At 39.2% G+C, this 13,151-nt stretch overlaps 1 protein-coding gene across 1 annotated transcript in view; it reads left to right on the forward strand.

Moving 5' to 3' along the window:
* The window catches only part of LOC137284864 (bone morphogenetic protein receptor type-1B-like), a 68,866-nt gene that overhangs the window by 27,298 nt on the left and 28,417 nt on the right, over window positions 1-13,151 (forward strand). Inside the window, exons 3-4 of the mRNA XM_067816884.1 lie at window positions 10,850-10,970; window positions 12,531-12,639. Coding sequence (XP_067672985.1) covers window positions 10,850-10,970; window positions 12,531-12,639 — 230 coding nt within the window. The remainder of the gene's footprint in view (window positions 1-10,849; window positions 10,971-12,530; window positions 12,640-13,151) is intronic.

Here is a 13,151-nt window from a genome sequence, read left to right on the forward strand (position 1 = left end):
GTGGGTTTTCTAATGCCTCACGTGGCAGGAGGGATTAAATAGCTTTTCTGTGTCACCGAGGTATGGAATTTTTTGTTTTTGTTATTGTGACTATTTATCATATATCCCCAATCATATTTTCTTCTAAATATACCAATAGTTGTGGATGTATCAGTTTATGAAACAATCCATTGTGAAACATACAGCCGATTTACCATGGGATCTTATGTCACCATACCACACGTCATTGTTCATCTTACCATCACATGGAACCTCACCATCATACCACCACATCAAAATCTGTATTGGGCTCTCAGCGAGAGTTCATCAAAATCTGTACTGGGCTCCAGTCTAGGTAAACTTATCCTCAATACTTTTCGTTACACTCCACTACCGAGTCTAACAAAACCTTTTGGGAGGTTGCGTCAGGTAACCCTTGAGATTGACCAATCAGAACACAGCTTACCAAATCGCGAAAGTGCACATTCTCACCTTCCTTTTGAACTTTCTATCTCGAAAAGGTTTGTACCCGAATGATTCCAAATGCTATTTAGCGTATGCTCGCTTCCGGCTGATGCACATGGCATACGTTACAACCATGACAACGGTAAGTAAACAGTTGCTGAAAATAGTGTTTTTGGCAATATTCAAAGATGTCGTCTTGCAGAAATATTAGCTAATGGTAACTATGTCAACAGAAACATCAAAGCGTCTATACTGCAGGTCAAATAACTGTGTTATATGCAGATTTCTGTTTGTGGAGAGATCTGTGTCAGTGACCTGAATATTTTGAAAGTCCCTCCGATCCCTAAATAGTAGCTATTGTCTGATTGGTTAAATCTATCTAACCGTCGCGCGTTTGATTTGATGGTCACAGGTCACTCAAAGGTTACCTGACGCGGCCTTCTGCTAGGTTTTGTTAGACTCATATTGGGCTCTCATCTACAGTTCATCAAAATCTGTAAGCAGCTCTCATTTACAGTTCATCAAAATATGGATGGGGCTCTCATTTACAGTACATCAAAATTTGTGTGCAGCTCTAATTTGCAGTTCTTCAAAGTCTGTAAGTGGTTCTCATCATAACATGGATGGGGCTTTCATTTACAGTTCAGCAAAATATGCAAGTGGCTGTCATTTACAGTTCAGCAAAATCTGTAAGTGGCTCTCATCTACAGTTCATCAAAGTCTGTATGGGGCTCTCATTTACAGGTCATCAAATTCTATATAAGGCTCTCATTTACAGTACATCAAAATCTGTATGGGGCTATAATTTAAGTTCATCATAATCTCTTTATGCCTCTCATTTCTACGTTATCATAGTTAAGAGTCAGTCATATCTAGTTCATAATGATCTCTTAGAGGCTCTTATTTACAGTTCTCAAAATCTCTTAGCTGACAAGTAAATCTTATAATATGTAGATGGAGCTCCTCATGATGGTCTATCAGCATTTGTTCATTAACAGGCTATCGTAACAATATATTTTGGTATTGCACAGTTCTTCATTATCAGTTTGGAGCATCTATAGACAGACTAACATACTCAGGATGTGCAGTAAACCTTAAGCGCCTTGCTGATCATGTCTTCACTGTAGCTGCATTCCTGTTCCTCTGTGTTTGGAAGCCTTGGGTTATCCGGTCCATTCATCAGGGTAGTTCTTCATTGTCAGTTGTCGCTCACAGTAGATTCATTTTTCACATCCTCATCCGACTAATTATGAATTTTCTATCCTGTTTTTCAAGTTTGTGTGTACAAACACCAGTGCTTAGTGGTCTTTAGACACAGATTCTGGAAAGAAGAAGCAGGTTTTAGCCTCACAGTTTGACCTGAAACAAATTAAATAGAAAATGTTGCCAAGGTCCTTTTTTTAGCCATTAGTGCTCATGTTTCAAACAGTAATTAGTAGTTTGAGAAGAAATGGCGAAAATGCAAGGTAGAATAGCTTCAGCCAATGGTATGATGCTGTGGTGGAGAGGAAAAAAGCATATTCTGGAGAAAAACACACACTTTTCGTCATTTGAAATTTGTAGCTGTGTATAAAACTGTGGAGAAGAGTGACATTCCATTTGGCAGGCAATCAGTCAGTGTCAGCTTGTTTTTTAACAGGGACCTCAAGCATTATGTGTATTCTGCCAAGCAGTACCATCGTGACCTTTTCCACAATAAAATAGGTGCTATTGGAAAAAAAAATAATCCCTATTTTTATTCATCAATAATATCCAGGAACATATGGAATGAAACCAAAGCTTCTGAAAAAAGATAATAATGGTCTGTAATATTCCTGGTGTCGCCTGCTGCTGGTGAGTGCAGTTTCAGATTCTAAATCTCTAAAAATTCAAATGGAAATAACGCTATCGTGGAAAAGCTATAATCTTGCAAAATCGTTTTAGCATGTCGAAGAAGGATTGAGTACAATTTGAGAATCTGATTCATTCGTTACATATTGTTGATTTTGAAATGCTTGTTTGATGAGGCAATGTGACGAGATTGTGTGTTTGCACTATCATAATCAAACAGTTTTGAAATATCTTTTACAAAATACATAAGACCTACAGCCCTGCACCTGGCTGTCTGCATTAGAACAGCGAGCCAGTCGGGAAGTGCAGTAAGTAGGAGTGCCTACACCTCAGCATGGACGGAAACTCAACACGGCTGCCATCCGAAACCAATCCTGCAGTTGTATGGGCCAAGCCGAGCATGGTTAGATGTGGAATTTATGCTTGTGTGATGGAAGTCACACTTCAGTCAGTTGTGTAATTGCCCGAAGAATGGCTTTGCAATGTAATGGTATTATCATGGACTTGTCATTGGGAAGGGTAGAGGACAGTATATTGACTTTGAAGTGTCTACTGTTTAATCAAAATATGTAGTAGAAACTGAATAATGTTTGGAGTGATACATTTAGCCCTTTTGTGAAAAGCACTAATTTTCTAAGGGCTCACTTTGTCCATATGGCATATCAGAATCCAGGGATAAAAATTTGAATCCTAGATTTGGTTTATCCTCATCATTCCAGTGTTACTGCATTTCTTTAATTTCACCCAAGACACTTTCATCCAGCATAAAGCAGTCACTGTTGTGAGTAATAACAAACACTCACTCACTCACTCAAATATCATGACACCAGTGTGATAACTGGCTAGTTGTTTGTGGCAGTGTTTCTTGTGAATTTAACCAATATTCAGAAACCCTTTGTCTTGTGCAGATTGTGATTGGTTTAACATAAACTGTTAAAATATGGTGGATACAAATGACAAAAACAAAAACCTTGGAAATTAAATATCAAGGCTTTTAGGATATAGGTTTCTTGTTTTGTGTCCACGGATGTCTCCGAGCTTTCCTTTCCCCAAGTAATAAATTGCCTTAACATAAGACTTCAAGTAATTTTGTTTACATCCATGTAATTATTTTCTCTGGACCTTGACTGTGCTGTGGTATTTTTCGCTTGGTAGATCCATGAAGTCAGCTCCTGTAAGCCCCAAAGTGGGTGAGATTTCAATGAAGTCTTTGTTTACTCTCCGTAGGAGGTGGTGGTGGCCTTGAGTTGTGAACTGTCTGGGATTTTAATGAAAGGGAGTGACCTAACGCCTCACTCAGCCTCTGCAAATTAGTTTGATAGTTATCTGTGATGTATATTTGGATTTCTGTGCTTAAACACTTGAATTGTGATGTTCAGCTCGGTATGAAAGAATATGCTAGGAGTTCTTCTCATGCTTCTTTTCTTTACGGTTATCTCATGGTCATAGAGGCAAAAACATTTTGTTTAAAAAGTATTTCTTTTCTCAAAGCTAGCATATCATGTAACAAGGATGTTTATGTGAAGATTATTTAAGATATCCTTTTGATAGTTTTTTAAGTTTTAGGTTGTCTAAATTTGTGGGATTTTGGCATCCATACTGGTTATGGGAAATAATTTATGTATAATGGTGTCATTTGAGGGTTGAAAATATTTATTTATGGACAATGAATTGGAAATGAATTATTCATATGGTATATGTTCCTATTTTCAAAGCAAATCCTTTAGAATTTTATAGAGTAACCAAAATGCTTCCTGTATTCTACCCTTTAAAGAAGACTCGAAATGAGAATAGTTTGCTACGAAATTGGGAGTAAGAAAATGTAGCGAAATATGTTATTTTCTGTAATAGAGAAATATAATTTGGTTCAGTGTTACATAATACAAACAGTGGACAGAATTATTGGATGAAACACAGAAAACAAAAGTGTGAAAATTTAATAATGAAATTTAAAAAGTTTAATTCACATTTTATTAATCTTTTTGACAATTTCCATGTATCTACATAAAATGAAGAAGGATCGGAGCTTCAGTGAATTATCATCTGACAACTTAGAAGGTGTTTTCTGTGAACAATAACATTCTTATGGGCTGCCTCACAGCTTAATGTATGCATTGTCATGCAGCTAATGGAAAGTGAAGCATTTTTTGCGAGCATTGGCGCCAGTAGTTCAAGCCTATGGTCACATCTGTCGACTTGTGCCGTTTCTCTGTTCTCACTTGTGTCCTAAGAACAATAAAATGCCATATATCATGGAGATCGATCATGCAACCAAAGGGGCGCTTAATAGTCGCAATATGCCATCAGCATGAACACTAAGTCTTTGTCTTATGAAACTGACAAGTGCTTTATGAGAAACTGACAAAGGGTTTTATGAAACATGGATTATATGTGACGGGATATGTTTGGCTGCAGGATTGTGTTATATCAACCCATGTTTGTTGTTTTTGCCAAGCCAGGCAGAACTGGTAGATATCAATCGTTTGGTAAACATAAGTCGTATCGTGAGTCAATGATTTACCTGGATTACCGTATTGACGCTGGCTTCTGGGATTGAAGTTAACCTTGGATGCGTGTTTGAGTAGTGAAATGATTTGAGCAAATACTTGTATGCTTTGTCAGGGACTTAACGAAGGCATATGAAATAGATATGAATTTGTGGACATGTCATTGCATTGGAGATGATGTCGAGGGTTATTTCGCACTATGCAAGCTGATACTTGTAGAACTCTTGTGTGTAGTACAGGCAACTGAGTAGCTGTTGATGTTTACTGTGGTGCCAAAATAGAAGTGTTGCTATTGACATGTTCAATTTGTGCATTAAGTTATTATGACAAATGGTGTGGTTTGGGATAAAGGAAAACCAAGTTCTATGGATAGTTAGCTTCTTTATTGCAATCGCTGCGACATTTTGATGTTGGTACTAACACTGTTATCAGGCAAATGTGTGACTATTAAAGGTCATCTCTTGCTTGATAATGGTGTTAGTACCTACACTGAAACTTTGCACCCATTGCATTAAAGAAGTTGACTATCCATAGAAGTTGATTTCTTTCACCTATACAACTACTAAATTCCTTTCAAAGAAGTTATTGTGTGTTTTTTTTATCCAGTTTGGGGAATGAATGAGCACTAACTATGGTTTGTTTGTTATTTCACATCGCACTCATCAATATTCCAGCTATATGGCATTGGTCAGTGAATAATTGAGGCTGGACCAGACAGTCCTGTGATCAATATTATGAGCATCAATCGACACAATTTGGAACCGATGATATGTCGGCCAAGTCAGTGAGCCTAACCTTCAGATCCTGTCAGTCGCCTCTTACAACAACCATGGGTTGGTGATGTTTCTAAGAAGGACTCAATTTTGATTGAAATCCATTGGTTGGTTAACAGTAGAAACACGACGAGGAGTAGGTATGAGGAATGTTATTGCTAGCTGAGGTGGTTTTTCTACAGAACCTTGAGATGGTTAGTTGTGGAACCATGAGATTTTCAAATAAGTCATAGGACCTTGACATTGTAAAGCTATAGGACCATGAGATGTTTTGCAGTAGGACCGTGAGACATTTAGCTACCAGACTGAAAAATGTTTAGGAACATGACGGTGAGTTTGGTGTAGGATCAAATAGTCATTATGTTTTGAGTTTAAACAAGACAAAGACAAAAGCATAATGGTCCAGTACATTTTACGGCATCTGGTATATAACTAACATAAGAGGGTTTCATACCCCATACATCTTGAAACTAACTCACGATGATAGAAGGGATGCAGTGTGTGAGAGACATTTTACTTTGAAGCTATGTACATACGTTAACTTCCCATATTCCCCTCCAAATTGTGAACAGAATTTCCGGGTGAACTGTCCAAGTGATTGTTGTCAGTTTCATTCATAATAAAAATATTTCTTACGGTGCTGACTGCTGTAGCATTTCAATGGAGTATTAGGTGCGGTGGCTGAGATGAAGCGGGTGTTCCTAAAGATACCAGCCTTGATAGTAATACACGGTGTAGTTAAGTATAACTTCTACTTGCATGAGCGAAGATGTTTCCTGTTAGATAAAGATTTCCTCAAGTATAATCGTTCATATCACGATGACTATCATTCATTTGAAACAGGTGTCCCGTGCTCTCAACGACCCCTCATTTAATAACTGCTATCAATACAACGTTCAAGTGCGTCTGTGCACGTAACAAATACAAGCATTTGCTACCTTTACAAATGTAGTGGATGTAAAAAGTTATCTGGGTAAGCTTTGGCAAAATGAGGATTAAACTCTGTCTTGTGCTTCAGTGATGCAGAAAAGTATAGAAGGCATACATGTAACATAGTGTGTCCTGTCACTCCCCTTGACCTGCTTGGCTCTCTGCCACTGCAGGCTGATTTTGTCACCAGCTTTGTTCTCCAAAGCTGAGAATGGTGGTTTCCTGTTTGACATTCCGTATGTGGGATGTGAGATGGAATTAATAACTGAAATTGATTAACATTGCCTGAATTTCTAATCTGTATCAGGGTGGAAATAACCCATTGCCCAATGTCCCATTCCAGTGTTCTGTCAGGCAAGTAGATTTGTATATAATATTGTACCGGTGTAATAAACCAACAAGAAAATTGTCCATTATAGTGGAGAAATTATCATGGCAAAGGATTTGTGCGACATATGCGAGTACAGCAGCAAAGTTATTTCCACCTTTGTGTATGCAGTAACATAGGTGACCAGCTGATTGATGGATTGTGGTTTATATCTTTAAGTTTACATGCGCAAAAAGATTGAGGGCTTTGTGGTGCAACCTTCAGTAAAATTTTAACCCTTGCATAATGAATTAGGAATGAGTCTGTTTGGCTTGAAGCCACTTTGAAGAGTGTCTGAGGGAAATAATTGCTTTTCAGTTAAATGGTGGACAAATGCCTGAAATGAAATAGGTCTAAAAGATTAAACACTTTGGTGAAACCCATGAGCTAGGATCCTGGTGTCATTAATCAGGACATCACCAACACTATCCATGCGGGCATACTAGTACTATATTAGAACCAGAGTTTCCTTCCTGCTAACCTGACACACATCCCACAGGGCAATCCTTTGACCACTTCAACGTGAAAGTGTGAAAATAGTCTTTGTGATAGTGGAAGACTATAAGAAGACTGATTTACGTTTAAGCCATTAATGTTCGTATTTGTTACTCTTTCATAAGGAAGTTGTTCTGGCGTTAGTGGAAGTGGTTTTACAAGTCGGATATAAATTTATCAAATATGATTTTTGGATTGAAAATGTAAATTAAAAACTGAATTTATTCCAGGTGTTGGTAAACCCTTTTTAGCTTTCATATGATCACTATGGTTAGTCATATGATCACTGCAGTAGTCATGTGATCACAATGGGTAGTCATGTGATCACTATGAGTTGTCAAGTTTTCATGAAATCACTGGGTAGTCAGTTAATCATTATGGGTAATCATGTAATCACTATAGGTAGTCATGTGATCACTATGGATAGTCATATGATGACTGTGGTAGTCATATGATCACTATAGTAGATATGTGATCACTATGGATGGTCATGTTATCACTGTTTGTAGTTGAGGATGGTGAAAGCTATTCATATCCCTTTGTTCAGATGTGGTATATCATCCATTATTAAGTCATCATAACCCTACTAAGACATTGTGAACAGGTGTTTAGATAATACGGACAAGTCAGCATGAAAGATGCTCCAATCCTTTACCAAATGTTTTGTACATGAATCATTGCATGAAGCATATTGCTTCACTGACAGTGGAGATTGGTGGAACATCTCATAGCTGTACAGAACTTCCTCCAAGGACTAGTTTATTGGGCAGAGACCCAAATGTTGGTGTTTTCGTACCTTTGAAAGATTGTACTTGTTGTTACCCTGACTGGCGCTGGGCATTGACAGGTTAAAAGAAAAGACTTGTTGGGTCCAAGTCAGTGCTGCATCAAGGGTTTTCATGATAAAAATGTGACGTGATGTGATGTCTGAGGTCACAAGCACAGTAAAATCTGTATGGTCTCTTAGCGTTACCAGACATTGAGGCACACTGACATAGACACGTCACACACACAGACATACACAGACACTCGCAGACACAAACATGCAGATTGACACAGACACCCTGACGTATGCACATTACTATACAAGTGTTATCACCCTGAGCACAACCTTAGCCTATTCATCTCACCACCTAACTGTACCGTAAACTGATTCACGATCATTATCTGAAGTATCTTGCAAGTCTAGGCAGTTTTTGCCTTTTCTCAGCCTGAAGAGCATAAAAATTTATGATCACTTCTATGATCATTTTATTGCCTATTGGTGATGTGAATGGTGAATTATTTGTTACGCTAGGCAGTGATAAAGCACAGAAGCCCTCTGCCCCTGTAACCTCTTTTCTCTAGAACAGTGAGATTTCTATAGAGATACTTAAGAACATCAACTTAGTGCTTAACCTTTGAAGGGAGCTATCATGTCACAATAAATGTGCCTTTCTTCCCCCCGAAAAACAGGACAAAAAGCCGGGAGAGACAGCTTTGTTGATGTCCTAGGGGACCATGTCACAATTTTTGGAAGCAATTTCTGTAAAAATTGTCATGTTGAAAAGACAAAAATTGTCTGTGGAAAGTCTCCAGTGACTGTCCTTTGAAGTAGGTGAACTGAACATAGGGGAAATTGTGTGTGATTTTTTGCCTTTTTTGCAGTCTTTTGACTAAATATTCTGAGGCTAGCTGACACTCCTTGAAGGATACAGCCAAGCTGTTTTCTTAGATCTAAGATTTGTTGAATTATTACACTTTATACTCCAAAAAGAAAAGTTGACAAAATGTTTTAAGTTTGTTAATATTTCTGTTTGAATCTCCAAGGCAACAGTTAAATAAAACTAAAACTATGTTATTGAGATAAAATGGGCATCTTCAATGCTGTTATGTTAACTTTTGACTTGTATCATGTGTGGGTTTTTTTGCACTTAATTTTGAAAGTGGTCTACTGGATTAATATGTAATATGACAACTAGTGTGAAGGAAAACAGTTTTTATTTGACATCAGACTTGCTCTTCTTTTCTGAGGGTGCATGTCACTAGACTGTGCATTCACGCCACAGCCTCTCACCAGGACAAAGCCAGGTGTAGTTCAACACCACTGACAGGCTCAACAAGGGTGTTTTAGCTTTAAAAATAAAGCTAGAAAAATAATTGGGGCTCGTCACAGTGTTGCCTCAATCTAACACTTGATGTTTAGAGACTGGTGTGTTTGCCCGCTGTGTCGTCAAGATAAGAAGTTGAAAGCAAAGTAAATAGAGGACTTTGTTGCCAACTTGGGCTGGGTTTTGATAGTTTGTACAGTGAATACTCTCAGCCTCCACAGATCCCTAGCCTCTCTTTTCGCACAAATCCGCACACTTTTTGCTGTTCTAACGAGGTGTAATTTCTGCCCAGCCTGCTTTTCTCATTGTTTGAATGGCTTCCTTTTTCAAAAGGTCATGTGTGGTTTGTCTTGTTCTGTTATTACCTGTGCAAAAGTTGGATACAATTCTTCTCCCCCTGCCACACTTTCTCCCCCTTTCCCTTTTCTTCCTCTTGCCTTTCCCCTCCTCCAACCGCTGCTTCAGATCTCCAGCAAGTTCAGGCAGCCTTGATTTCTTTAAGGGCTCAGGTAGCCCAGTAGACAGTGGTCCTCTTACAGAGGACATCCTGGGAACATGCCAGGAAACTATGATCCTGTGTTCAAATCCCTGTTTGCCTTGATAAAGTTTCTCTTGCTTCCCCCTCCTTCAACCACTGCTTCAGATCTCCTGAAAGTTCAGACAGCCTTGATTTCTGTGAGGGCTTAGGTAGCCCAGTAGACAGTGGCCCTCTCGCAGAGGACATCCCTGGAGCGTGTCAGGAAACTGAGATCCTGTGTTCAAATCCTGTTTTCTTTGATAATATTTCGAGGTTTGTTGCCTTCATAGCCACGCTCCTGGGTTTCATCAGAATGGTAATACCTAATACTTGACTTGCTTTGGCCTTTCCACCCATATTGATGTGATATGTTATAACTTGACCCCAAATTTCTTAATTTCTTTCTCATACATATCACTTAAATACTTTGAAATTAAGGAGTTTGTGATGCAGTACACAATCCATGTTCAATGTATGTTTTTAATGTAAAACTGTGATCATTTATGTTTTATTTTTATTGGTATTTTATTGGATTGATCTTTTAAGGAAAGAATTTTTATTTTTTTTCTTTTAATCATACAAGATAAATCTCCTCCTTTATTGACGTGGGAGAGACGTTATGGAGCCTAATGGTTAAAGCATTTACTCATCATACCAAAGACCTGAGTTCGATTCCCCACAATTTGTACAATGTGTGAAGCCCATTTCTGAGGTACCCTGCCATGATATGGCTGAGATATTGCCAAGAGCAGCCTAAAACCATATTCACTCACTCACTCACTCACTCACTCACTCACTCACTCACTCACTCACTCACTCACTCACTCACTCACTCACTCACTCACTTCCATGGTGTTACATTGAGCCACACTCAGACCCATCTTATCCTGTTGCAGTGTAAGGGTGACCTGGTGCCACACCATGTGCCAAAGACGATAGCATGTTGTGACAGCGGAGATGACTGCAACTGGGAACTGACACCCACAGTGGTGGAGCGGAGTACAACACCTGTACCAGGTAAGAAGATGCCTTCCTAGAACAACACCTGTGCCAGGTATGACGATGAATTTCTAGCACAACACTTGGAACAGATGACGTGTTAATTACTCTCCTAGCACAACACTGTACCAGGTAAGACATTTTCCTCCCAGCACAACACCTGTTCAAGGTAAAGTCTTAATTATACAACACAGATATCAGATGATGTGTTGCTTACTTTCCTAGCTCAACTCCTGTACGACATAAAGTGTAAATTACTCTCTTAGCTCAACTAACAAGTCCCAGTAGCATGGATCATTGGTAATCGACCTAAGTTCCAATCTCAATTATTCAGTGTTTCCCAGTTGTTTACATCATGCAGGTATGCCTACACCTTCCTTTCTTTGTTCATTTCACTAATGCCTGCATTACTTTCAGCCAGAGTGCATGAGTTAACTTTAACTATAAAACCTTTGTGATCCTACTTGTAAGATCTCTGTCAGGAAGGACCTTGAATCATGGCCAAGTCTTAATGCTGTGTTCACTGAAATGACAGGGACATAATAAATGGGGTTTATGGCAGAAACAGTGAGGTCACAAGCACAGAATCTGTACATGTCTCATACTATCAGTATCAACTCATGAAGTAGGAGATCCTGGTGCCCCATCTGTCCCTGGACAGGTGCCCATGTGCCCTTGGGGTTCATGATCTCAAGGATAGAAAGTGTGTGTGCCCAGTACTATCAGTATCAACTTATGAATCACTGGAAACATGATGCAGTGTGTTGCACTAGATCCTAGCGCCCCATCTGTCCATGGACAGGCTCCCATGTGCCCTTTGGGTTCATGATCTCAAGGATACAAAAAAAAATGCCACGTACTATCAGTATCAACTCATGAATCGGTGGAAACATGGTGCTGTGTGTTGCAGGAGATCCCAGTGCCCCATCTGTCCCTACACAAGTGCCCATCTGCCCTTGTGGTTCATGATCTCAAGTATAGAATCTGTGTGTGCCCAGTACTATCAGTATCCTCTCATGAATCACTGGAAACATGTTGCAGTGTCACAGGAGATGCTAGTGCTCCATCTGTCTCTATCCAGGTGCCCATGCTGTGTTTTATGACCACAATTATAGAATGGGTATGTGCCCTGTACTGTCAGTATCACATGAGGCAGTGTTACTGGAGGTCATGGTGCCCCACCTGGCCCTTCCCAAGCTCCCACATGCGCTTGGGGCTCATGGTCACAAGTAGAAAATATGTGTGTGCCCTGTACTATCAATGTCAGCTCAGTGAAGCGGTTGACTCAGGGCACAGAAGCATTGTGTCAACAGTGAAGCAAATTTTCTAAATTCACAACGTATTTGTGCTAATTTCTGCATCAAATACGCATGTTTTCCACATCATTGCAAACACTGGGGTTTATGGTCACAAGTAAAGAATCTGTGTGCACATAGTACTTTCAGTGACAACTTAATGAAGCAGTGGACACACATAACAGGAGTCTTGCAGGAGATCCTGGAACTCTACTTGTCCCTTGTGCTTCTGGAGTTCCTTCACTGGTGAACGGCCTGTGATTGTCTGGTTTGTTTGTTGCAGAGTACGAGGTGCCCAAGAAGTATGAAAACATCACCCACATTGCGCTGCTGATATCAGTGACTGTGTGTTTTGTCATTCTCATCATAACTGTGACCTTTGTGTACCTCAGGTAGGTGGCCAACATATATCATGTCTGCTTGTGTCTTCTCTGTCATGTCTCCAGTGAATAAATGTTACAACTTCTATAGCTGTTGATGTCTGTCGTTGTTGATAATGTTCTCCAGTTTTCCATGTGGCTGAGTAGTACTTTGTGCTTGTAAGAGGCAGCTAACATGAACACCAAGTGGTTGTTATGAAACCTGTTCATGAGAGTAGTATCCCAGGAAACTCTACTGTGTGATGTAATGAAAACTGTGCCAGTGGAATTTGATGACACAGGTTGTTGTAGTCACTGTCACCCTTAGAGTTTATTGCCCATAATTCAGATTGAAGGTCAGTTGGTCCTTTTCATCACTCTGTTAAGAATTACGTATTCAGGAGATCCTTTATTTCAAATTCTAAAAGGGAACCCTAAAATGAATCTCAATTTTGAACACTCCAAATTCATATTTAGACTAATTGTTTTTAGCTAAATAAAAATTTGAATTTATTAGCCAAATTGAATGTTAGTTGCCAGTTATT

This window comes from Haliotis asinina, chromosome 5, assembly GCF_037392515.1.
Source record: "Haliotis asinina isolate JCU_RB_2024 chromosome 5, JCU_Hal_asi_v2, whole genome shotgun sequence".
Lineage (NCBI taxonomy): Eukaryota > Metazoa > Mollusca > Gastropoda > Lepetellida > Haliotidae > Haliotis > Haliotis asinina.